Below are 25665 nucleotides of genomic sequence, written 5' to 3' on the forward strand. Positions count from 1 at the left end.
TTTCCTGATACGAGTCATATACAGTGGCAAGACAAATTATGTGAACCCTTTGTAATTACCTGGATTTCTGCATAAATTGGTCGTAAAATTGGATCTGATCTTCATCATCTAAGTCACAACAATAGACAAACACAGTGTGCTTAAACTAATAACACACAAATTACTGTATTTTTCTCCATTGAATACATCATTTAAACATTCACAGTGTAGGTTGGAGAAAGTATGTCAGCCCCTTGGCTAATGATTTCTCCAAAATCTAATTGGAGTCAGGAATCAGCTAACCTGGAGTCCAATCAATGAGAGGAGATTGGAGAAGTTGTTTAGAGCTGCCTTGCCCTATAAAAAACACTCACAAAATGTGAGTTTGCTATTCACAAGAAGCATTGGCTGATGTGAACCATGTCTCGAATAAAAGAGATCTCAGAAGACCTGATATTAAGAATTGTTGACTTGCATAAAGCTGGAAAGGGTTACAAAAGTACACACGGTAAGACAAATTGTCTATAAATGGAGAAAGTTCAGCACTGTTGCTACTCTGCATAGGAGTGGCCGTCCTGCAAAGATGACTGCAAGAGCACAGTGCAGAATGCTCAATCTACGATACGTAAAACCCTAATCTAGAATGGTGTTCATGCGTGGACACCATGGATGAAGCCACTGCTGTCTAAAAAAAAAACATTGCTGCACGCCTGAAGTTTGATAAGATAACCTGGATGTAGTGCTGGCAAAATATTCTGTGGACAGATTAAACTACAATTGAGTTGTTTGGAAGGAACACACAACACTATGTGTGGAGAAAAAATGCACAGCACAGCAACATCCAAACCTCATCACAACTGTAAAGTATAGTGGAGGGAGCATCATGGTTTGGGGCTGCTTTGTTGCCTCAGGACGTGAACAGCTTGCTATTATCAACGGAAAAATGAATTCTCAAGTTTATCAAGACATTTTGCAGGAGAATGTAAGGCTATCTGTCCACCATTTGAAGCTCAACAGAAGTTGGGTGATGCAACAGGACAACAACACAAAACACAGAAGTAAATCAACAACAGACTGGATTGAACAGAAGAAAATATGCCTTCTGGAGGTGCCCAGTCAGAGTCCTGACCTTCTGGAGGTGCCCAGTCAGAATCCTGCCCTTCTGGAGTGGCCCAGTCAGAGTCCTGACCTTCTGGAGTGGCCCAGTCAGAGTCCTGACCTTCTGGAGTGGCCCAGTCAGAGTCCTGACCTTCTGGAGTGGCCCAGTCAGAGTCCTGACCTTCTGGAGTGGCCCAGTCAGAGTCCTGACCTTCTGGAGTGGCCCAGTCAGAGTCCTGACCTTGTGGAGTGGCCCAGTCAGAGTCCTGACCTTCTGGAGGTGCCCAGTCAGAGTCCTGACCTTCTGGAGGTGCCCAGTCAGAGTCCTGCCCTTCTGGAGGTGCCCAGTCAGAGTCCTGCCCTTCTGGAGTGGCCCAGTCAGAGTCCTGCCCTTCTGGAGGTGCCCAGTCAGAGTCCTGACCTTCTGGAGTGGCCCAGTCAGAGTCCTGCCCTTCTGGAAGTGCCCAGTCAGAGTCCTGCCCTTCTGGAGTGGCCCTGTCAGAGTCCTGACCTTCTGGAGTGGCCCAGTCAGAGTCCTGACCTTCTGGAGTGGCCCAGTCAGAGTCCTGCCCTTCTGGAGGTGCCCAGTCAGGTTCCTGACATTCTGGAGGTGCCCAGTCAGGTTCCTGACCTTCTGGAGGTGCCCAGTCAGAGTCCTGCCCTTCTGGAGGGGCCCAGTCAGAGTCCTGCCCTTCTGGAGGTGCCCAGTCAGAGTCTTGCCCTTCTGGAGGTGCCCAGTCAGAGTCCTGCCCTTCTGGAGGTGCCCAGTCAGAGTCCTGACCTTCTGGAGGTGCCCAGTCAGAGTCTTGCCCTTCTGGAGTGGCCCAGGCAGAGTCCTGCCCCTCTGGAGGTGCCCAGTCAGGGTCCTGCCCTTCTGGAGGTGCCCAAGTCAGAGTCCTGCCCTTCTGGAGGTGCCCAGTCAGAGTCCTGACCTTCTGGAGGTGCCCAGTCAGAGTCCTGACCTTCTGGAGTGGCCCAGTCAGAGTCCTGACCTTCTGGAGGTGCCCAGTCAGAGTCCTGCCCTCAACCAGATTGAGATGCTGTGGCATGACCTCAAGAGAGCGGTTCAAACCAGACATCCCAAGAAAATGTAAATAAGAATGGTCCAAAATTTGTCCTGACCTGACCAGTCTGATCCGTAACTACAGAAAACGTTACGTTGAGGTTATTGCTGGCAAAGGAGGGTCAACCAGATATTAAATCCAAGGGTTTACATACTTTTCCCACCCTGCACTGTCAATGTTTACATTGTGTGTTCAATAAAGACATGAACATGTATAATTGTTTGTGTTTTATTAGTTTAAGCAGACTGTGTTTGTCTATTGTTGTGACTTAGATGAAGATCAGATCAAAATGTATGTCACATTTATGCAGAAATCCAGGTAATTCCAAAGGGTTCGCCTACTTTTTCTTGCCACTGTATATTCAGAGCCATATCCCAGTAACGCTAAGAAAAGATGTCTAGTCTTATTGAAGTATTGTGGCTGCAGGTTCATCTGCCTCATCTAAAGCCTATTCTTTTGGGTTGTTGCTATAGGCCACCAAGTGCTAACAGTCAGTATCTAAATAATGTGTGTGAAATGCTTGATAGTGTATGTGATGTAAACAGAGAGGTCTGCTTTCTTGGGTACCTGATTATTGACTGGTTTTCATCAAGCTGTCCGCTCAAGAGCAAGCTTCTCACTGTTACCAGTGCCTGTAATCTGGTTCAGGTTATTAATCAACCTACCAGGGTGTTTACAAACACTACAGGAACAAGATCATCCACATGTATTGATCACATTTTCACTAATACTGTAGAACTTTGTTCTAAAGCTGTATCCGTACCCATTGGATGCAGTGATCACAATATAGTGGCTATATCTAGGAGAACTAAGGTTCCAAAAGCTGCACCTAAAGTAGTGTATCATTCAAAAGATTTAGCTGTGACTCTTATGTGGATGATGTTTAAAATAATTGTTAGTTTGATGTGATTAACAAGGAGCATCCAGACGCTCCACTTGATGCATTTCTGAAATTGTTTCTTCCAATTATTGATAAACATGCATCTGTTAATTACGAAACTGACTGTTAGAACTGTTAAGGCTCCATGGATTGGTGAGTAATTGAAAAACTGTATTGTTGAAGGTGATGGGGCAAAAGGAGTGCGTCACGTTGTAGAAAGGATTGGAGTCAGACGCAGGAACATGTAATAAGGGGTTTTAATACTCCACCCAAAAATACAACATGCCATGAAAGACACGGGGACGAAGCCCAAAACAAACACGTATACAAAAACACAGGGTGTAACCCAAACAAAAGAGCGAGCTTAAACCTCTAATAAATACATGGAATGAGAACCGTAATAATAAGTGCACAACAATACACGGGACGAGACCCGTAATAATAAGTGCACAACAATACACGGGACGTGACCCGTAATAATAAGTGCACAACAATACACGGGACGTGACCCGTAATAATAAGTGCACAACAATACACGGGACGTGACCCGTAATAACAAGTGCACAACAATACACGGGACGAGACCCGTAATAACAAGTGCACAACAATACACGGGACGAGACCCGTAATAACAAGTGCACAACAATACACGGGACGAGACCCGTAATAACAAGTGCACAACAATACACGGGAAGAGACCCGTAATAACAAGTGCACAACAATACACGGGACGAGACCCGTAATAACAAGTGCACAACAATACACGGGACGAGACCCGTAATAACAAGTGCACAACAATACACGGGACAAAAGCCGAGACCCATAATAACAAGTGCACAACAATACACGGGAACAGACCCGTAATAACAAATGCACAACAATACACGGGGGAATGGACCCGTAATAACAAGACAATGGTGAACAGAGCACAACAATACAATCGGGACGGGACCCGTAATAATGAGTGCACAACAATACAATGGTGAAGGGACCCGTAATAACAACACACAATACACGCAGCACAAAAGCCGAAACCACAAAGCACAGGTACTCACAAGACCAACAGACATGGGAACAATAACCGACAAGACAATGGTGAACAGAGGACACATATATACAATTACTAATCAGGGGGAATGGGAACCAGGTGTACCGGGGGAATCTGTGACAGAGTGGCTAATAAGTCTGGCTGCACATCTGACTGGCTGACTTACTGCAAATTGAGAAATTATTTGACTAAACTCAAGAAAAAGAAGAAGAAACTGTGTTATGAAGCCAAGATCAATGATATAAAGAATGATGGAAAAACATGTTGGAGTACTTTAAAATTATGGGCAGAAAGACAAATTCAACTCCATCTTTAATCAAATCAGATGGCTTATAAAACCAGTGGGAAAGCTTAAGCAGAAAATGCCAACAACAAACAGTGAGCCATCGTATTCATGCATAAAAAAACAAATAATGAAAGAAAAGCATTGTAAGTTAGAATTTTGTAACGTGGCGCAGTGGTCAAGGGCACTGCAGTGCTAGCTGTGCCACCAGAGACTCTGGGTTCGCGCCCAGGCTCTGTCACAACCAGCGACTCCTGTGGCGGGCCGGGCGCAGTGCACGCTAACCAAGGTCGCCAGGTGCACGGTGTTTCCTCCGACACATTGGTGCGGCTGGCTTCCGGGTTGGATGCGCGCTGTGTTAAGAAGCAGCGCGGCTTGGTTGGGTTGTGTATCGGAGGACGCATGACTTTCGACCTTTCTCTCTTCCGAGCCCGTATAGGAGTTGTAGCGATGAGACAAGATAGTAGCTACTAACAATTGGATACCACGAAATTGGGGAGAAAAAGGGGGTAAAAATAATTTTGTAACGTTAGTGTGGCACAGGTGGAAACAATTATTGTTATCGATCAACAATGACAAACATTCTGGCATTGACAACTTAGATGGAAGGCTACTGAGGATGGTAGCTGACTCTATGGTCACTCCTATCTATCATATAGACGAAGGGGTTTGTCCTCAGGCCGGGAGGGAAACCATGGTCATTCCGCTACCCAAGAGTGGTAAAGCGGCCTTTACTGGTTCAAACAGCCGACCAATCAGCTTGCTGCCCGCTCTTAGCAAACTGTTGGAAAATGTTTTTGATCAAATACAATGCTATTTCTCTGTAAACAAATGTACATGAGACTTTCAGCATGCTTATAGAGCTCATGCTCATAAAATTGATCAGAAGTATAATGTCGACATTGTTGATGCTGTAGATGACTATTGTTGCTGGAAATTGCATATTTTTTATGGAATGTCTACATAGGCATACAGAGGCCCATTATCAGCAACCATCACTCCTGTGTTCCAATGGCACTAATCCAAATTTATAATTTTAAAAGGCTAATTGATCATTAGAAAACTATTTTGCAATTATGTTAGCACAGCTGAAAACTGTTGTTCTGATTAAAGAAGCAATAAAACTATCCTTTAGACTAGTTGAGTATCTGGAGCATCAGCATTTGTCAGTTCGATTACAGGCTCAAAATGGGCAGAAACAAAAAACTCATCAGTGTATTCTTGTTCTGAGAAATGAAGGCTATTCCATGTGAGAAATTGCCAAGAAACTGAAGATCTGGTACAACGCTGTGCAGAACAGAACAGGCTCTAACCATAATAGAAGGAGGAGTGGGAGGCCCCGGTGCACAACTGAGCAAGAGAACAAGTACATTAAAGTGTCTAGTTTGAGAAACAGACGCTTCACAAGTCCTTAACTGGCAGCTTCATTAAATAGTACCCGCAAAACACCAGTCTCAATGTCAACAGGGAAGAGGCGACTCTGGGATGCTGGCCTTCTAGGCAGAGATGCCAAGAAAAAGCCACATCTCAGACTGACCAATAAAAAGAAAAGATGGGCAAAATAACACAGACACTGGACAGAAGAACTCTGCCTAGAAGGCAGGTTGTATTTCTGATCAATTTGATGTTATTTTAATGGACAAAAAAAAAGCTTTTCTTTCAAAAACAAGGGCATGTCTAAGTGACCCCAAACTTTTGAATGGTATTGTAAATACTATCCATGCCAGTCTCTCTTGGCAAAGAGTTGAGGAGAGACTGACTGCATCACTTCTTTTTTATAAGAAACATTAATGTGTTGAAAATTCTAAATGGTTTGCATAGTCAACTTACACACAGCTCTGACACACACACTTACACCACCAGACATGCCACCAGGGGTCTTTTCATAGTCCCCAAACCCAGAACAAATTCAAGAAAGCGTACAGTATTATATAGAACCATTATTGCATGGAACTCCCTTCCGTCTCTGATTGCTCAACTGAACACCAAACCTGGTTTCAAAAAACAGATAAAGCAACACCTCGTGGCACAATGTCTCTCCCCTATTCAACCTAGATATTTTCTGTGAATGTATTGATATGTAGGCTATGTGTGCCATTTTAAATTGTATGTAGTTCTATACTTGAGCTGTTCTTGTCTATTAATGTTCTGTATAAAGTCCTGTTTCATGTTCTGTGTGGACCTCAGGAAGAGTAGCTGCGGCTTTTGCAACAGCTAATTGGGATCCTAGTAAAATTACAAAAACAATACAAAAAAACGTATTCTCATTCCCTCTACACTTCTTCTCACCCCACTGTCCCTTCTCACCCCCTCTACACTTCTCCTTCTCACCCCACTGTCCCTTCTCACCCCCTCTACACTTCTCCTTCTCACCCCACTGTCCCTTCTCACCCCACTGTCCCTTCTCACCCCCTCTACACTTCTCCTTCTCACCCCACTGTCCTTCTCATCCCCCTCTACACTTCTCCTTCTCACCCCACTGTCCCTTCTCACCCCCTCTACACTTCTCCTTCTCACCCCACTGTCCCTTCCTTCCTCTACCTTCTCCTTCTCACCCCACTGTCCCTTCTCACACTTCTCCTTCACCCCACTGTCCCTTCTCACCCCCTCTCACTTCTCCTTCTCCCCCCCTCTACACTTCTCCTTCTCACCCCATTTACACTTCTCCTTCTCACCCCCCTCTACACTTCTCCTTCTCACCCCACTGTCCCTTCTCACCCCCTCTACACTTCTCCTTCTCACCCCCTCTACACTTCTCCTTCTCACCCTATTTACACTTCTCCTTCTCACCCCATTTACACTTCTCCTTCTCACCCCACTTATACTTCTCCTTCTCACCCCCTCTACACTTCTCCTTCTCACCCCACTGTCCCTTCTCACCCCCCTCTACACTTCTCCTTCTCCCCCATTTACACTTCTCCTTCTCACCCCATTTACACTTCTCCTTCTCACCCCATGTACACTTCTCCTTCTCACCCCATTTATACTTCTCCTTCTCACCCCATTTACACTTCTCCTTCTCACCCCATTTACACTTCTCCTTCTCACCCCATTTACACTTCTCCTTCTCACCCCATTTACACTTCTCCTTCTCACCCCACTTATACTTCTCCTTGTCACCCCCCTCTACACTTCTCCTTTTCACCCCCTCTGCACTTCTCCTTCTCACCCCGTTTACACTTCTCCTTCTCACCCCATTTACACTTCTTCTTCTCACCCCATTTACACTTCTCCTTCTCACCCCATTTACACTTCTCCTTCTCACCCCATTTACACTTCTCCTTCTCACCCCCTCTAACCCCCTGTTGGTGCATACACCTTCTCACCCCCTGACATCTTCACAGTGGAACCCCCTTTAGCTCCTTCTCACCCCCCTCTTTCTCACCCCATTTATAGTGCCCTTCTATCTCAACCCCCTGTATTCTTTCTCACCCCCTCTACACTTCTCCTTCTCACCCCCCTGCACCCTTCTCCTTTTCACCCCATGTACCCTTCTACCTTCTCACCCCCGCGTACCCTTCTCCTTCTCACCCCCCTGTACCCTTCTACCTTCTCACCCCCCTGTACCCTTCTCCTTCTCACCCCCCTGTACCCTTCTACCTTCTCACCCCCCTGTACCCTTCTCCTTCTCACCCCCCTTTACACTTCTCCTTCTCACCCCCCTCTACACTTCTCCCTCTCACCCCATTTACACTTCTCCTTTTCACCCCTGGTATTCCTTGAAGAGTACCCTTCTCCTTCTCACCCCCTGTACCCTTCTCCTTCTCACCCCCCTGTACCCTTCTCCTTCTCACCCCCCTGTACCCTTCTCCTTCTCACCCCCTGTACCCTTCTCTCTTCTCACCCCCTGTGCCCTTCTCCTTCTCACTCCCTGTACCCTTATTCCTTCTCACCCCATTACACTTCTCCTTCTCACCCCACTTATACTTCTCCTTCTCACCCCCCTCTACACTTCTCCTTTTCACCCCCTGTACCCTTCTCCTTCTCCCCCCCTGTACCCTTCTCCTTCTCACCCCGTGTGATTGACTCCTTCTCACCCCTGTACCCTTCTCCTTCTCACCCCCCTGTACCCTTCTCCTTCTCACTCCCTGTACCCTTATCCTTCTCACCTCCCTGTACCCTTCTCCTTCTCACCCCCCTCTACACTTCTCCCTCTCACCCCATTACACTTCTCCTTCTCACCCCACTTATACTTCTCCTTCTCACCCCCCTCTACACTTCTCCTTCTCACCTCCCCTGTACCCTTCTCATTCTCACCCCCTCTACACTTCTCGTTCTCACCCCCATCTACACTTCTTCTTCTCACCCCCTGTACCCTTCTCCTTCTCACACCCTGTACCCTTCTCCTTCTCACCCCCCTCTACACTTCTCCTTCTCACCCCCTGTACCCTTCTCCTTCTCACTCCCTGTACCCTTCTCCTTCTCACCCCCTGTACCCTTCTCCTTCTCACCCCCTGTACCCTTCTCCTTCTCACCCCCATCTACACTTCTTCTTCTCACCCCATTTACACTTCTCCTTCTCACCCCATTTACACTTCTCCTTCTCACCCCACTTATACTTCTCCTTCTCACCCCATTTACACTTCTCCTTCTCACCCCACTTATACTTCTCCTTCTCACCCCCTGTACCCTTCTCCTTCTCACCCCCTGTACCCTTCTCCTTCTCACTCCCTGTACCCTTCTCCTTCTCACCCCCCTGTACCCTTCTCCTTCTCACCCCACTTATACTTCTCCTTCTCACCCCATTACACTTCTCCTTCTCACCCCATTACACTTCTCCTTCTCACCCCACTTATACTTCTCCTTCTCACCCCCTCTACACTTCTCCTTCTCACCCCCTGTACCCTTCTCCTTCTCACTCCCTGTACCCTTCTCCTTCTCACCCCCTGTACCCTTCTCCTTCTCACCCCCTGTACCCTTCTCCTTCTCACCCCCTGTACCCTTCTCCTTCTCACCCCCCTGTACCCTTCTCCTTCTCACTCCCTGTACCCTTATCCTTCTCACCCCATTACACTTCTCCTTCTCACCCCCTGTACCCTTCTCCTTCTCACCCCCTGTACCCTTCTCCTTCTCACCCCCTGTACCCTTCTCCTTCTCACCCCCCTGTACCCTTCTCCTTCTCACTCCCGGTACCCTTATCCTTCTCACCCCATTACACTTCTCCTTCTCACCCCACTTATACTTCTCCTTCTCACCCCCTCTACACTTCTCCTTCTCACCCCCCTGTACCCTTCTCCTTCTCACTCCCTGTACCCTTCTCCTTCTCACCCCCTGTACCCTTCTCCTTCTCACCCCCCTGTACCCTTCTCCTTCTCACCCCCTGTACCCTTCACCCCCTGTACCCTTCTCCTTCTCACCCCCTGGTTCTCCTTCTCACTCCCTGGATCCTTCTCACCTCCTGTACCCTTCTCCTTCTCATCCCCCTGTACACTTCTCCTTCTCACCGCCCTGTACACTTCTCCTTCTTACCCCCCTGTACCCTTCTCCTTCTCACCCCCTCTACACTTCCAAATCCAGTGGCATGTGTTAGGAAATGGCCATTTGTACCCCCCTTCTCACCCCCCTGTACCCTTCTCCTTCTCACTCCCTGTACCCTTATCCTTCTCACCTCCCTGTACCCTTCTCCTTCTCATCCCCCTGTACCCTTCTCCTTCTCACCCCCCTGTACCCTTCTCCTTCTCACCCCCCTGTACCCTTCTCCTTCTCACCCCCCTGTACCCTTCTCCTTCTCACTCCCTGTACCCTTATCCTTCTCACCCCATTACACTTCTCCTTCTCACCCCACTTATACTTCTCCTTCTCACCCCCTCTACACTTCTCCTTCTCACCCCCTGTACCCTTCTCCTTCTCACTCCCTGTACCCTTCTCCTTCTCACTCCCTGTACCCTTCTCCTTCTCACCCCCCTCTACACTTCTCCTTCTCACCCCCCTGTACCCTTCTCATTCTCACTCCCTGTACCCTTCTCCTTCTCACCCCCCTGTACGCTTCTCCTTCTCACCCCCTGTACCCTTCTCCTTCTCACCCCCATCTACACTTCTTCTTCTCACCCCATTTACACTTCTCCTTCTCACCCCATTTACACTTCTCCTTCTCACCCCATGTACTTCTCCTTCTCCTTCTTTACCCTCCTTCTCACCCCATTATACTTCTCCTTCTCACCCCCTTTCTCCTTCTCACCCCCTGTACATTCTCCTTCTCACCCCTCTCTTCTCCTTCTCACCCCCTGTACCTCCTTCTCCTTCTCCCCCCCCTGTTTCTCCTTCTCACCCCCTGTACCCTTCTCCTTCTCACCCCCCCTTATCCTTCTCACCTGTACTCCTTCTCACCCCTACACTTCTTCTCCTTCTCACCCCCTTCTCCTTCTTACCCCCTACCCTTCTCCTTCTCACCCCCTGTACCTTCTCCTTCTCACCCCCTGTACCCTTCTCCTTCTCACCCCTGTACCCTTCTCTCCCTTCCCCCCCTTTCTCTCACCCCCTGTACCCTTCTCCTTCTCACCCCCTGTACCCTTCTCCTTCTCACTCCCTGTACCCCTTCTCACCCCCCTTACACTTCTCCTTCTCACCCCTGTACCCTTCTCCTTCTCACCCCCCTGTACACTTCTCCTTCTCACCCCCTGTACCCTTCTCCTTTCCTTCTTCTCCTTCTCACCCCTCTACACTTCTCCTTCTCACCCCCTCTTCTCCTTCTCACACACTTCTCCTTCTCACCCCCTTCCCTCTCTTCTCACCCCTGTACCCTTCTCTCTCCTTCTCACCCCCTGTACCCTTCTCCTTCTCACCCCCTGTACCCTTCTCCTTCTCACCCCCTTACTCCTTCTTCTCACCCCCTGTACCCCCCTTATACCTCCTTCTCACCCCATTTACTCCTTCTCACCCCTTCTCCTTCTCACCCCCTGTACCCTTCTCCTTCTCACCCTTCTCCTTCTCCTTCTCTCCTTCTCACCCCCCTGTACCCTTCTCCTTCTCACCCCACTTATACTTCTCCTTCTCACCCCATTACACTTCTCCTTCTCACCCCACTTATACTTCTCCTTCTCACCCCCTCTACACTTCTCCTTCTCACCCCCCTGTACCCTTCTCCTTCTCACTCCCTGTACCCTTCTCCTTCTCACCCCCTGTACCCTTCTCCTTCTCACCCCCTGTACCCTTCTCCTTCTCACCCCTGTACCCTTCTCCTTCTCACCCCCCTGTACCCTTCTCCTTCTCACCCCCTGTACCCTTATCCTTCTCACCCCATTACACTTCTCCTTCTCACCCCCTGTACCCTTCTCCTTCTCACCCCCCTGTACCCTTCTCCTTCTCACCCCCTGTACCCTTCTCCTTCTCACCCCCTGTACCCTTCTCCTTCTCACCCCCTGTACCCTTCTCCTTCTCACCCCCCTGTACCCTTCTCCTTCTCACCCCCCTGTACCCTTCTCCTTCTCACCCCCTGTACTTCTCCTTCTCACCCCCTGTACCCTTATCCTTCTCTTACACTTCTCCTTCCCCCCACTTATACTTCTCCTTCTCACCCCCCTCTACACTTCTCCTTCTCACCCCCCTGTACCCTTCTCCTTCTCACTCCCTGTACCCTTCTCCTTCTCACCCCCTGTACCCTTCTCCTTCTCACCCCCCTGTACCCTTCTCCTTCTCACCCCCTGTACCCTTCTCCTTCTCACCCCCCTGTACCCTTCTCCTTCTCACTCCCTGTACCCTTATCCTTCTCACCTCCCTGTACCCTTCTCCTTCTCATCCCCCTGTACACTTCTCCTTCTCACCGCCCTGTACACTTCTCCTTCTTACCCCCCTGTACCCTTCTCCTTCTCACCCCCCTCTACACTTCCAAATCCAGTGGCATGTGTTAGGAAATGGCCATTTGTACCCGGCCCACCCTTCACATCCCTGGAGCTGTATCTAGGGGAGAGGAAGTGGGCATGTGTGAGCTGGCTGGCTGTTTTCTTGAAATTACCATCCATTGACACAGTGTGACAAAGCCGTGCGGGCAGCAGAGCTCCTCTTAAAAGGATTACACAGGGAGCGTGGAGCTGGGGAGGGGGGGCGGGGTCTGTCGGCAGCAGGAGGTGCGTGCATGCCCAATGAGCAATCCTCTCTTGCCTGGCTAGGGCTGAGAGAGTAGAGAGTCAGTGTTTAGTGTTAAGACAAACAGGCGGGCGGGCGGCGGGCGCCTGAAGTAGAGTAGTGTGTCACTTAGACTGAGAGGAGACGAGAGAGGAGAGGAGGATGTAGCATAAGTAGAAAGCTGCTCGCTCACACACACACAAACACACACTGAGACACACACACACAGCATTCCTGCTGATGAGCCAGATCCCAGTCTGTCTTTGTTCATTAGGAGTTGATTAGCGTGTCACCATGTAACCACGGGTTTGGAATTGGTTCTTAGGGACTTCTGTGGGCGTCGTCCAATTGTTCATCTGCCACGGAGATAGAGCCAGGGTCAGACACGGACCATCTCTGCTCTCCAAGTCTTTGAGGGGGAGTCTTTGATAACTTTGACGTCGTGCCACACAAAGGGATATTTATACTCATCTGAATACTCAAGCCTCTTTCTGCCAATGGCAGCTCAGTGATATGGGCTTCATGAATGGATTCAAGTTATTCAAGTTGTATCCCATGTCCGGCCTGTCATCAGAAGAGTTATACTGCAGCTTCTGGCTAGGAGAGCGTCTCACACGCTTTCACTAGAGATACTGCACCGACCATTACATCATCTATCATGCTGTGCTTCCCCTATGGCTGCCACACCTTCCAGAGTGGCACACAGAACAATTATTCTACTCATCTCTCTCTCTCTCTCTCTCTCTCTCTGGGGCATTAAACCTCCCCCATTTCTTATGTAACTATCCCTAAGTTGTTTGGGATTGTTCCAGCCTTGGTCTGACATGGATATATTTAGCCAGGCCTCCTCCTCTCTCCACTGTGTTTCCCCCTGTACCCTGCATGCCCAAGTAGCACTAAAACATTGATGTATTCAGACCCTCAGGCAGTGCAGTGACACACTTACGTTACATCCAGAGCAATTAATGTCCACAAAATCTAGATTACAATGCAGGCGTCCCACTGGGTTAGTACAACGCACAAGTGGGCACCCACAGACGCAGGAAGGTAGAGAGAGAGACCCGCCGCTCGCCACTCTCACGTGGCAGGGGTGAATGCGGACCAGAAAGCGGGCACCGGATTATAATGCTGGACACTTTTGTTGGTTTTACTTCCACATGCGTGCCCAGTAATGGCATATTGATTATTTACATAGAGGCTGTGACTTCACACATGGAGATGGTATTGTGTGTGTGTGTGTGTCCCCTCCTCCTGCTCCTCTCTTCTCTTCCCTCTCCTTTTCTCTCCTCCTCCTCGCACACACAGACACACACACACACACACACACACACTCCTCTCCTCTGGACAGCAGCCAGCTCCGAGCCACTGAGGGGCTGTGCAGCACAGAAGGCAGCATGCCACCCAGAGCCAAGGTCATGCTGGGCAGCCATATTGTATTTTATTACAAGGTGGGCTGCACTGAGCACTAATATGGTCTCTTGTTAGATTGATCACCCATGGCAACAGCAGCAGCAGATCAGGGGACTAGGCAGGTATCCGGAATGTTAATTCACCCTCCAGGTTTTTGTGTTTGGCCAAATTATTTGAATTGGCTTTATTAATACATAACATATATACAGTGTACAGTATATACAGTATATTAGAAGATGGTGCTGGTAGTTGAGGGTTATGTTTGTGTGTTGTGTTATGTGAAGTGAACGATGACATCATCCTTCTAGGAGTAATGATGCCGGTTCCATTAGTCCCCTCTTTCAGGTGGGCTCTGGTGTGATGACATCATGCCTGTTTTCTTAAACGGGTGGTTGGGGTCGGAGGTTGAAAAAGCTTTTAATTTCTGCTCAGAACCCCTATGACCAGCTACATACAGAGGGTCTCTCGCAATATCCATCTTACGAGATAGAAAGTCTAGAGATACACAATACCATATTATGATCGTCATTGTCAAAACCTTTAGATTGTCAGGGAAAACCACGTTACTATGGAATGCCATGGTGTAAAGTATGACGTATGTTTCTCCCTTAACCTCTGACCTCTCTCCCCTTTGACCTCTGCAGGTGACCCCAGTAGCTGGCCCTCCAGAGGGGGGTACCAGGGTGACCATCCATGGCATGAACCTGGGCCTGGCGTTCAGTGAGATGGTGGACAACGTGGAGGTGGCTGGAGTCAAGTGTTCCCCTGTGGAGGAAGGCTACATCATCGCAGAACAGTAAGTCAACACACAGGTCACACACACATTAACCTAGCCTTAACCCTAACCTTGGATTTCAATTATTATATATTTTTTTAAACTGTAGAAATGCCTAGTCAATTAATCAATGACAGTGTTAGGTGAATGGAACATGTTTCCACAGAACAGTAATGGAATAATGGCAGAAGATGCCTTGAAATAGAGTGAACAAAAAGGAGAAACCCTATATTATCTTCACAACAAATGATCTCAGTTCCCAGTTCTTTCTCCATTTTAAGACTATCCAACAACAGCCATGCAGTCACTAAGTCTGCAGATTTCAGACCACTGAGAGGTGGGTAAAAGCACAGTAAAAGTAAATGAACATCACATAGGCCTAATTATGTTCACTGTCAAGCCTTGGGGCTGTATACAACGGTATGAGACTGGACCATCTAACACAAGCTGGCAGCTCACACACACACACCACACACACACACACACACACACACACACACACACACACACACACACACACACACACACACTTACACAGAGAGAGGCACGTACGCACACACACACACACACACCCACAGAGACACACACACACTCACTCAGAGACAGGCACACGCACGCACACACACACACACACACACACACGCAAACAAAGGCAAATACACAGAGACACTCACAGACACACACACAGACAAGCATGCACACTCTCTCTCTCTCTCTCTCTCTCTCACACACACACCAGAGAGACTACTCTCTTAATTATGACTGGAGCAAGGCCATCAGTCTCGGCCTGTTGTTTTCTCGTACAGGAAGATAACCCACACCTCACACAAACACACACATACACACACACAGACATACACAACCCGTCAGTCCCAGAACCTCTGTGTGTGTTTACCTTTGTTTAATTGTTTTAATTGCCTGGTGCAGCAGAGAGCACATTAAGCCTGTCCCATCTCCCTTCACTAATTGTCCGTGGCCCATGTTTCATAATTGGCTTCCTGCTGCCTCCCACAGATAGACTAGACAGTTGAGTCAGAATGGCTGAGTCAGGAGAGCAGTGCATTGTGGATACCCCTGCCCTCACCTAGATGGGTACATAGACCCTCCCTGTCACAGCAGTACTGTAACAGTGCTCTCTGTCTTCACAGAGACAGACAAGTGTATGTGTCCTGTACACCTCTCAGGTGAATGACCCCTGACCCTCCCTGTCAGCACACAGTAGCACTCTACCATCCTGACCCTGAGTGGAATGGAGTGGTGGCTTATGGGTGCCCTCACCTTGACAGGTGACGATTGACTCAAATGGAACCCTCTCTGTTAGCACACAGCAGCACTCTACCATCCTGACCCTGACTGGAGAGGAGTGCAGAGCAAAAGGAGGATATGCAGACAGACGGAAAAAGTGCCCTGTCACTCTCTCTTCCTCCATTTGAATGAAAGGACAATGACTTGGAGTCAGCGGGGTAGAAGACAGATTTGTGACTTTCGTGTTGTAGCTGAGGCCTGCGGAGACAATTGTAGCCTGGCACACCACAGAACAGAGTAGAACAGACTCCTCTGTGGAGTGAAGTCCTTAACCTTAATTCCTCTGCTGGCCTTCTTCTGCCCTCCCTCTGAACCCCGAGGAGCACTGCAGCACGGTCCTGCTGCGGTGTTGACTACTATACACACCCATATCAGGTATACCTCAGCACCGATACTGAGGCAAATCAGAGAACTTTCAAAGGAGTTCATTTGACACTTTGCTGTGCGTGTATTCTCCTCTATACATCCAGGAGGGAATACTTTTAGCCATTGCTATTCAGGCAGAGGCTTTTGAAATAGTCTTTGGTAGCTAGGTTGGGGGATAGTTGGTGTTGTGTGGGGTAAAGTTATATTTTAGCACCGTAAGTGTTTGGGGAGGTCTGGCTGCGTGTATGTGTGTGTGTATAATTGAAATGCACTGCATGTCACACTGGCTGTAGGGGACCATTTGTCAGCAGTGCACCGATCTGACAGCAGTTTAATCCGATTGGGACACTGCTGGAGTGAATTCATTTATTTTTCTGTGTAAAACGTGTCCGAGGGGGAAATTAGAAACCTGGCCGAGGTCCCCAGCAGCAGTATTACTGTGACTAAGAAGGGGTAGGGTTGTGGGTGGTGTTGGCGTAGTGGTCTGGATCCCTGACTTAGCAGAAGTTAGCACACATTGTCAACCTGTTGGTTCTCTGCCCTGTTAGTCTTGCCTTGGTTGGACTAGTGTGGTTTGCACCACAAGCTGTACTCCAGTCAACAGATTATTTATTTATTTAGTCTATTTTTTTCTTTCTTTTTTTACTATTGGACATCCCACCACCCCCCGTCTTCGGAGGACAAAAGTAACATTGTTTAACATTTTTGGTTTGTAACATATATGTGTTACATACGGTGCCTTCAGGAAGTATTCATACCCGTTGACTCGTTCCACGTTTTGTCGGGTTACAGCCTGAAGGGTAAGTCTGTAAGAGCTTTCCACACCTGTATTGTGTAACATTTGCCTACTATTCTGCCAAATTGGTTGTTGATCATTGCTAGACAACTATTTTCAGGTCTTGCCATAGATTTTCAAGTAGATTTAAGTCCAAACTGTAACTTTGCCACTCAGGAACATTCACTGTCCTCTTGGTAAGCAACCCCAGTCTAGACTTGGCCTTGTGTTTTAGGTTATTGTCCTACTGAAAGGTAATTTAATCTCCCAGTGTTTGGTGGAAATCAGACTGCACTAGGTTCCAGAGGAATTTGCCTGTGCTTAGCTCCCTTCCGTTTCTTATCCTGAAAAACTCCCCAGTCCTTAACGATTACAAGCATAACCATAACATGATGCAGCCACCACTATGCTTGAAAATATGGAGTAGTACTCAGTAATGTGTTGTATTGGATTTGCCCCAAACATAACACTTTGTATTCAGAACAAAAAGTGAATTGCTTTGCCACATTTCTTGCAGAGAGCAAAACGGGATGCATGTTTTAGAATATGTTTATTCTGTACAGGCTTCCTTCTTTTCACTCTGTCAGTTAGACTGGTATTGTGAAGTAACTACAACACGCCGTAATGGCCGCAGCGCGATCTTAGAGGCCTCCCTCTTGGGCGCTAAGACACAATTTTGCTGTTATCAAGCTAGTTTCCTGCATTTCTACACATTTTGTCATGGTGCTGAGAGAAAATGTTCAGCTTTAAAGCTCATTTCCTACAATTGTTATAAAAATATAAAATATAATAATATAATATAAAAATCGTTTTTATATATATTTATATATATATGAGTCTTAAGACTCTAGGGGCAGTATTTCATTTTTGGATAAAAAGACGTGCCCGTTTTAAGCGCAATATTTTGTCACGAAAAGATGCTCGACTATGCATGGAATTGATAGCTTTGGAAAGAAAACACTCTGACGTTTCCAGAACTGCAAAGATTTTCACTGTGAGTGCCCTAGAACAAAAGCTTCAGGCAAAACCAAGATGTTTCTGCAACCAGGAAATGAACAGGATTTCTGAGGCTACGTTTTGCATTATCTCCTTATATGGCTGTGAATGCGACAGGAATGAGCCTACCCTTTCTATCGTTTCCCCAAGGGGTCTGGAGCATTGTGACGTATTTGCAGGCATATCATTGGAAGATTGACCATAAGAGACTACATTTGCCAAGTGTCGGCACGGTGTCCTGCGTGGAAATTGGTGCGCAAAACTCAGCTGCTGGTATTTTTCCATGGGATTCTGAGAAAAACCATGCTTCCACGAACGGCATATCAATGAAGAGATATTTGACAAAACACCTTGAGGATTGATTCAAACAACGTTTGCCATGTTTCGGTCGATATTATGGAGTTAATTCGGAAAAAGTTCAACGTTTAGGTGACTGAATTTTCGGTTCGTTTCGGTAGCCAAATGTGTAGTAACAAAACGGAGCGATTTTGTCCTACACAAAGAATCTTTCAGGAAACTGAGAGTCTCCTCATTGAAACATCTGAAGTTCTTCAAAGGTAAATTATTTTATTTGATTCCTTTGCTGGTTTTTGTGAATATGTTGCGTGCTAAATGCTACGCTAAATGCTAAGCTAGCCATCAACACTCTTACACAAATGATTGATTTTCTATGGTTCAAAAGCATATTTTGAAAATCTGAGATGACAGTGTTGTTAAGAAAAGGCTAAGCTTGAGAGCAGGCATATTTATTTCATTTCATTAACGTTGAAATCGTTAACGTTGCGTTATGGTAATGAGCTTGAGCCGTAGTCACGATCCCGGATCCGGGATGGGGAGTCATAAGAGGCTAAACCCAAATTACGGCGTAACGTGTAAAGGCACGGGGGCGAAGACCAAATAAACATGGAACGAAACACAGGGTAGAAACCGAGAACAAAAGAGCGTGCAGTACCTCAAATAAATAACACACGCGCACAGTGATTAACACACGGGACGAGACCCGTAATCATCTGCGCAATCCACAACGGTACGAAAGCCAAAACACACAGCACAGGTACGCACAAACTCACACGCATTGGAACAATAATTGACAGCCCAATGGAAGCCAAACGGAACACTTATACAAGTACTAATCAGTGGGAACGGGGGACAGGTGTGCGTGATGAAAGTTTAAGTTTACTTTGAAAACGTTTTACCACCCCATTTTAAAAAAATAATACATTTATATATATATATATATTATATAGTATATTATTATTATTTATGTTTTGAAGTGGCGGCCATGATTGCATATAGGAGAAACACTGGTCCCTGCCTGGGAGTAAATCTCTTCCTCTCAGCCCAACCAGGAGCTCTCTTGGCCTCATTAATTGTGATTCAGGAGATAAGCGCTCGAGAAACAATGATGTGGCCACCCTACTCTCCATCTCTCTTTCTCATTTTCTCTTTCTCTCGCTCTCTCTCGCGCCGTCTCTCTTCATCTCCCTCAACACCATGATTGATTCTTGTTCTTTATTACTTTCCACAAGCGCCGATCGATAGGCCTCCTGGTTTTATTATGTCATTTGATCTGGCCACCTGCCGGCGGAGGGAGACACCTGATCACGCCTTATGATGAAGCTGCATTGATCCTCCGTGGGGTGTCGGCCGGGTTTCTGACTGTGATTTATATTTGACGTTGCTACGGCGACGCTGGAGCTTGATCAGCACGGCGGGGGGCTTGTCTGTGGAAGGCTATTTATGATGTCTAGGGCCCTCCACTCACCAGGAAGTTATAGGGCTACTGCTATGAGTGGTGTGGCGACTGGTGGAGCTGTACGCGGCGAGGTGTCCAGTTCAATTAAGTTCCGCGTTTTTTAATGTCACGTGCGCGAGTACAGTGCAATGCCTTTCTAAATGGCCTGCCTTGGATGTGTCACGTAAACCAATCAGAGAGCCGGAGAGTAGATGACATCACGAGATGAGATCGATAACGTAGAGGCCCATAATGACCCTGGTAACTTTTCCTCCCAGTCCAACATATATATGAGAGTCTACCTGGTGAAGTCTGAACAGGGACTGGCTGAGAACACTACTGTGTCGATGGGAATGGATGACAAAGCACATTGTTATGTACAGTATGTGCTTTGTGTTGAATAATGTACTCCGTGACATTGAGCTGTATTGTGCAAATGCTGAATAGACGTGCTAGATAGCGTTGTGATCGTGCGCTCCTTGTTTGTGGAGCACTGTTTTTAGATGTCTGGCTGAGTGTCGGACTGTGTTTCGTCTCCTCGTTGCTGGATGGTGTGTCTGACGGTGTGTGTGTGTGGTGTTCTCTTCCAGGATAGTGTGTGAGATGGACGCAGCACCAGCAGACAGCAAGCCTGGCCCGGTCCAGCTGTGTGTTGGGGAGTGCAGACCTGACCTCAAGACTCGCTCTGCCCAGCTCTACGCTTTTGTGGTAAGACTGTTATCATGACTATTATATAAGTATTTTAGTACAAAATAGTAATGAAAAAGTAAGAAACTTGGAAAAATAATCAATAACTCTACACGTTTGGCTGGAGACTGTGAAAAGGTTTCAGAATGAGGAAGAGAAGTGTTCCTCAAGCTTTCTTCCATGCCGCCTGCCGTTGTTGTCTTATCAGCCAGAGAATAAGGTATAACAGGCCTACCAATGAACTGAAATGATCAAGCCTTTTCTTGAAGTATGTTATGTTGAAATACATAATAGCACAGTCATTACCACAGAGGTGCCCAGGGAATCAGCAGTGATTAAATAGACAATAGGTGTTGTCAACAGTAGCTGTTGTCGTGCAGTAGTAAACCATAGGAGGATACCTGAATGAACACCTCCACACTTGCCTTCGTCCACACCTGTATCTCACCCGTACTAAAGCTAGCCTGCAGCTAACTGATAATCAACGCTCCCTTTCACACACTCCCAATTAGCCACCCCTTAACAATTAACAGCCGCTAGTAATTACCAGAACTGTTTTCAGAGTACCGCTTTAGCCTATCCCCCGACTAGCACAGCACGGAGTGAGGAACCGTGTGTGATGTTTGTGTGTCTTCACTGACACTTTTGACACCCATAATTCATGTTGCTGCTCAGGGAGTTGCGACATCATCACAGCGCTGTGCCTGGGTACCACAGTACTTTACCTGCAATTCCCTAATATCACAGCCCCGGTAAAGAAAATGACACACAACAAAAGCTCTCTTCTATTTAGTAGACAACCGAACACCCTCCGTGTGTGTGTGTGTGTCCCTCTAAGTGTGTCTGTGGCACTGAGGAGCAGTCTGACTCTGTTTTGTTAGTGTCTCTCAGGATTCCACCCTTGCTGTGTTGATGTTTCTCTGTCTGTCTGTCTGTCTGTCTGTCTGTCTGTCTGTCTGTCTGTCTGTCTGTCTGTCTGTCTGTCTGTCTGTCTGTCTGTCTGTCTGCTGATGACAGGCAGGGCGACCCGGCGGGGCTACTGTAAACACTAGTTATTTCCAGACTGCCTTTTTAAAAGGCCCAGTGGTATAGAACTCAGCAATGCAGAACACAGCAACACAACACAGGATGGGGTCGCAGTGCAGAGGGTGGGCATGCCACGGACCGGGGCAGTTGAAAGCTGTTATTTTCTGCTGTGACTCAGTATAGAGTGTACTGTTAGAGGGACAGGAGGTGTATGATAGCTGAGTGCATTACAGTCCTAGAGGAAGGAAAATAAATAACTGCCCCTCCGATCTCCATTCCACCTCTAGATGCCATCAGTGCAGGGCCTGTCCCCCAGCAGAGGGCCTGAGTCTGGGGGCACCAAGGTGACCATCACGGGGGAGAACCTGGGCGCTGGCAGCAGTGTCACTGTCCTCTTTGGAAACCAGACCTGCGAGTTCTACGGGTAAGTGAGAGACTCATCTCACCCCCTCTCCTCCTTACGTGGTCCTTCTGAGCTAGTTCATTTGTGGGTAGTTTCATTACATCCTGTATGAGTCTCTTGACTGATCTCTGGATCCCGTCTGCTAAATGGCAGATATTATTATTAAGAAAGAATTATTCCATTTGTAATGTTTTCAAAACTCCGCCATAATAAATATATGTAAATTGTGCTGTTACCCAAGACAGAGAAGTGGAAAGAAATTCCATTTGTAATGTTTTCAAAACTTCCGTCATAATAAATATATGTAAATTGTGCTGTTACCCAGTGGTCTCTCTCTCTCTCTCTCTCTCTCACTCTTTTTTTCATCTAAGTGAGAGCCCCCTAGGGGCATCTCTCCTTCTCTTCCAGTCAGAAACATCTGCAATTCTTAATAAGGTTTTGATGACCCACTGCATCAAACCTCTCTAATAATAGCCTCCAGACAACCTTATGCTCCCCTGCCTGAGAGTTGTTCCCCTTTTCAGTTACCTTTACTGTTTTCATTTCATCTGCTCTCTCTTGCTTCGTTTTCATCTCTCTTTCTCTCTCGCTCTCTCTCTTTTTCTCTCTCTCGCTCTCTGTCTTTCTGTATATCTAGCTTTCTCTTCCGCTCTACCTGTCTCCTTCATGCTCTCCATCTTTCTCCCTACCCCTCTTTCTCTCCACCCCTCCCTCTCCTCTCTCCACCCCTCCCTCTCCTCTCTCTCTCCACCCCTCCCTCTCCTCTCCTCTCTCTCTCCCACCCCTCCCTCTCCTCTCCTCTCTCTCTCCACCCCTCCCTCTCCTCTCCTCTCTCTCTCCACCCCTCCCTCTCCTCTCCCCTCTCTCTCCACCCCTCCCTCTCTTTTCAACTATCTATTTAAAGCAGTGCAGCGGAAGGGAAGGGCGGAGGTCTCATTGTAACACTGTAAGAATGAGAAGTCAAGGCAGCTCTAATGAGATCCGGGCTAATTGTTCTCCACTGTGATTCTGACCGTGGCGAGAGAGGAGAGAAGGGTGGGGGGCTAATGAACAGGGCTAGTTTCAGGGGGTGGACAGGTAGGGCGAGGATCCATAGAGAGGGATAGAGAAAGGTGAAGAAAAATGAAGAGGAGATGCAGACATTGACTGTATGTTGGCGGATGTGTGTGTGGGTGTGTGTGTGTGCAGGAGGACCATGACGGAGATTGTGTGTTACTCGGCCCCCTCCCTGACTGGGGTGGGTTCGGTGCAGATCAGCGTGAGCGTGGACCGGGCCCAGGTCAAGGAGAGTCTGAGTTTCGACTACATCGAGGACCCCACCGTCCAGCGCATCGAGCCAGAGTGGAGCATCGCCAGGTAACATCAACACCGACGCTCCTCGATATCAGCATCAGGAACTGCACCCTCTCTACTCCCTAGTCCTTCATAGAAGCCACCATCAAACTAACCCCACCAGTACTGCTAGTTAACAGCAGGAGTTGGCTTGGGTGAGTCAGGGTTAGATAGTGCAGAGCTGTAGTCAGACAAAAGACCAGACGTGCCGGCGGTAGGGATCGCTTCGCTGCAGCATCTCCCAGGCAGACAGGATGTGTAATTAAAGAGAGGGATGATGAGGGCTAAGTGAGAGTGAGAGACTGCAAACATGTGGCAGAGGCGTGAGTGTGGAGCAGATGGCCGCCGAGATGGAGTTGAGTCCGGAAGAGAAGACAGAGCAGCGTGTCTTCCATCACTCTCTCCGCTGAGAGACCGGGAGAAGAGGGGAGGGGCACCGCATTGTTTCGTCAAAACCTATTCTGTCTTTTCTGAAGCGTGAGCCGCACCCCATGCCTTCTCTCAGGCCTGGGGATCAAACGGGCTGTCAGGGTGCAGTCCACATAAACACATCCCAGGAATGCGTGGTTGAGATCAACAGGAAGGGAGGAGATAGATGCGCGTTATACATTAGATGCAACACACGAGTGTATTTTACCTGGCCCACACCCTGTTACACCCTAGCTTCACTCCTCCTTGTACTCCCGATTGGATGGATCGGTTAGGGGCTGCGTGCTCATTGGGCGTTTTATTCTGTGGACCTCAGATGAACTCTTGTTTTACCACTGAGATCCGCTAGACTGTAGGTGATGAAACTGCAGCAGCACCACGCACACAAAGATTCTGGTGACTCTTTGACTTTCTGTCTAGGTGATGCTCATCTAGTGTTCCCAGCAGCCCTGGCTAGCCTGGTCACGAATATAACCCCCAGTGCTTCAGCTCAGCCGCAGTAACAGTCCCGATCACGATAACAGTCCTACCAGTAGAGAGAAGACCCCTGCTCCTGTCCTGCCCGTCTGTGTTGTTTAGGTCAGCACAGGCTTTGTTGTGTGTTGTCTATTATCTGTCGAGCCACGTACCTACGACCGCTGCATACTAACTAGCGACCACGGCTAGCTAAAAGCCTTCGGTGGTTGAAAGACGAGCAACGGCGCTGTGTTTGATTACAGTTCTAGTGAAGTCAGTTAAAAGCATCTTTAATCATTTATTTACCCCAAAAGCCTATTATCCTCTGAAAACGCCTTGTCAAAGAACAAGTTAGTTTGAAGATTTTTTATTTATCTGAGGTTGTGCAGGGAAGGAAGTTTTGCAGAGAAGGTCTTGTTGTTGGCTGGTGTGTTTGTTTGTAAAACTTCTCTCTCTTTGTGTGTGTGTGTGTGTGTGTGTGTGTGTGTGTGTGTGTGTGTGTGTGTGTGTGTGTGTGTGTGTGTGTGTGTGTGTGTGTGTGTGTGTGTGTGTGTGTGTGTGTGTGTGTGTGTGTGTGTGTGTGTATGTGTGTGTGTGTGTGTGTGTGTGTGTATGTGTGTGTATGTGTGTGTATGTATGTGTGTGTGCGTGTGCGAAACAGCGGCCACACTCCTCTGATGGTGACAGGAACTCATCTGGATGTTGTGCAGGAGCCCAGGATGCGCGTCAAGTACGGCGGCCGCGAGTCTGTTAACGTGAGTAGTAACACACACACACACACACTAGGCCAGATGATGCTGGGGATGAGTAGTACAACACACTCTCTTGGCCTCGACGATGTTGAGAATATAAAGTCTTGTCCTGATAACTCCCATCTCCCTCTACTTCCTACAACCTCCCCATGACCCATGTCTCACATCTCCCTTAACTCTAACTAGCCTCCTTAAATAAGGGAGTAGTTGGAGAGTGGTTCACATGCGGTATTTAATTAGACCGTTTTGTCACCGACAGGCTCCCGTCACCATGGCCAGTCAGTCAGGGCCTCAGCTATACACAGTCCGGCTCTACTGTACGCTAACCTGCTCTACCCCACTTAGACGTGTTGTCTATTCAGAGGATTCAGCCTGAATGTTAAGTCTCACACAGGGAGTTTTCTGAAATCTTGAGTGTGGGAGGGTGACGGGGGGCTGAAAGGTTGGAACTTAGTGGGGTGGAGGGGCTAAGCAGGATGGAGGGCTTGGAAGGCTGGGGGAAGACCGGGGGGCTGGTCTGTTCCTAATGGCTTCCATTAGAAGATGAAGTGCTGTCAGAAGACTTTGGTCAGCATAAAGGGCCCTTCTCTGTATAATCAGGGGCAGGCGGGCGGGACGGGGGAATCGTTACAAATTGCATTTACTCTCCATTCCTGGGGGTCCATGTTTAATTAAGGGATTTTTCCACCGCTGCGGTCGGTGGGTAGGGGTGAAGGTTGGGGAGGGCAAAGGGGTGGGGGGGGGGTAGTGCGGAACAAGTGCTTCATGCCAGGAAATACTGTCAATCATAAAGACATATTGTATA

The 25665-nt window shown here is 47.9% G+C and overlaps 1 protein-coding gene across 2 annotated transcripts in view; it reads left to right on the forward strand.

Moving 5' to 3' along the window:
* The window catches only part of LOC118360327 (plexin-A2-like), a 324415-nt gene that overhangs the window by 245628 nt on the left and 53122 nt on the right, over positions 1–25665 (forward strand). For both annotated transcript variants that reach the window (XM_052482378.1, XM_052482379.1), the window contains exons 13-17: positions 14468–14619; positions 20366–20483; positions 21776–21912; positions 23080–23247; positions 24770–24863. In XM_052482378.1, the coding sequence (XP_052338338.1) occupies positions 14468–14619; positions 20366–20483; positions 21776–21912; positions 23080–23247; positions 24770–24863 (669 nt within the window). The remainder of the gene's footprint in view (positions 1–14467; positions 14620–20365; positions 20484–21775; positions 21913–23079; positions 23248–24769; positions 24864–25665) is intronic.

Source organism: Oncorhynchus keta, chromosome 27 (assembly GCF_023373465.1).
Source record: "Oncorhynchus keta strain PuntledgeMale-10-30-2019 chromosome 27, Oket_V2, whole genome shotgun sequence".
Lineage (NCBI taxonomy): Eukaryota > Metazoa > Chordata > Actinopteri > Salmoniformes > Salmonidae > Oncorhynchus > Oncorhynchus keta.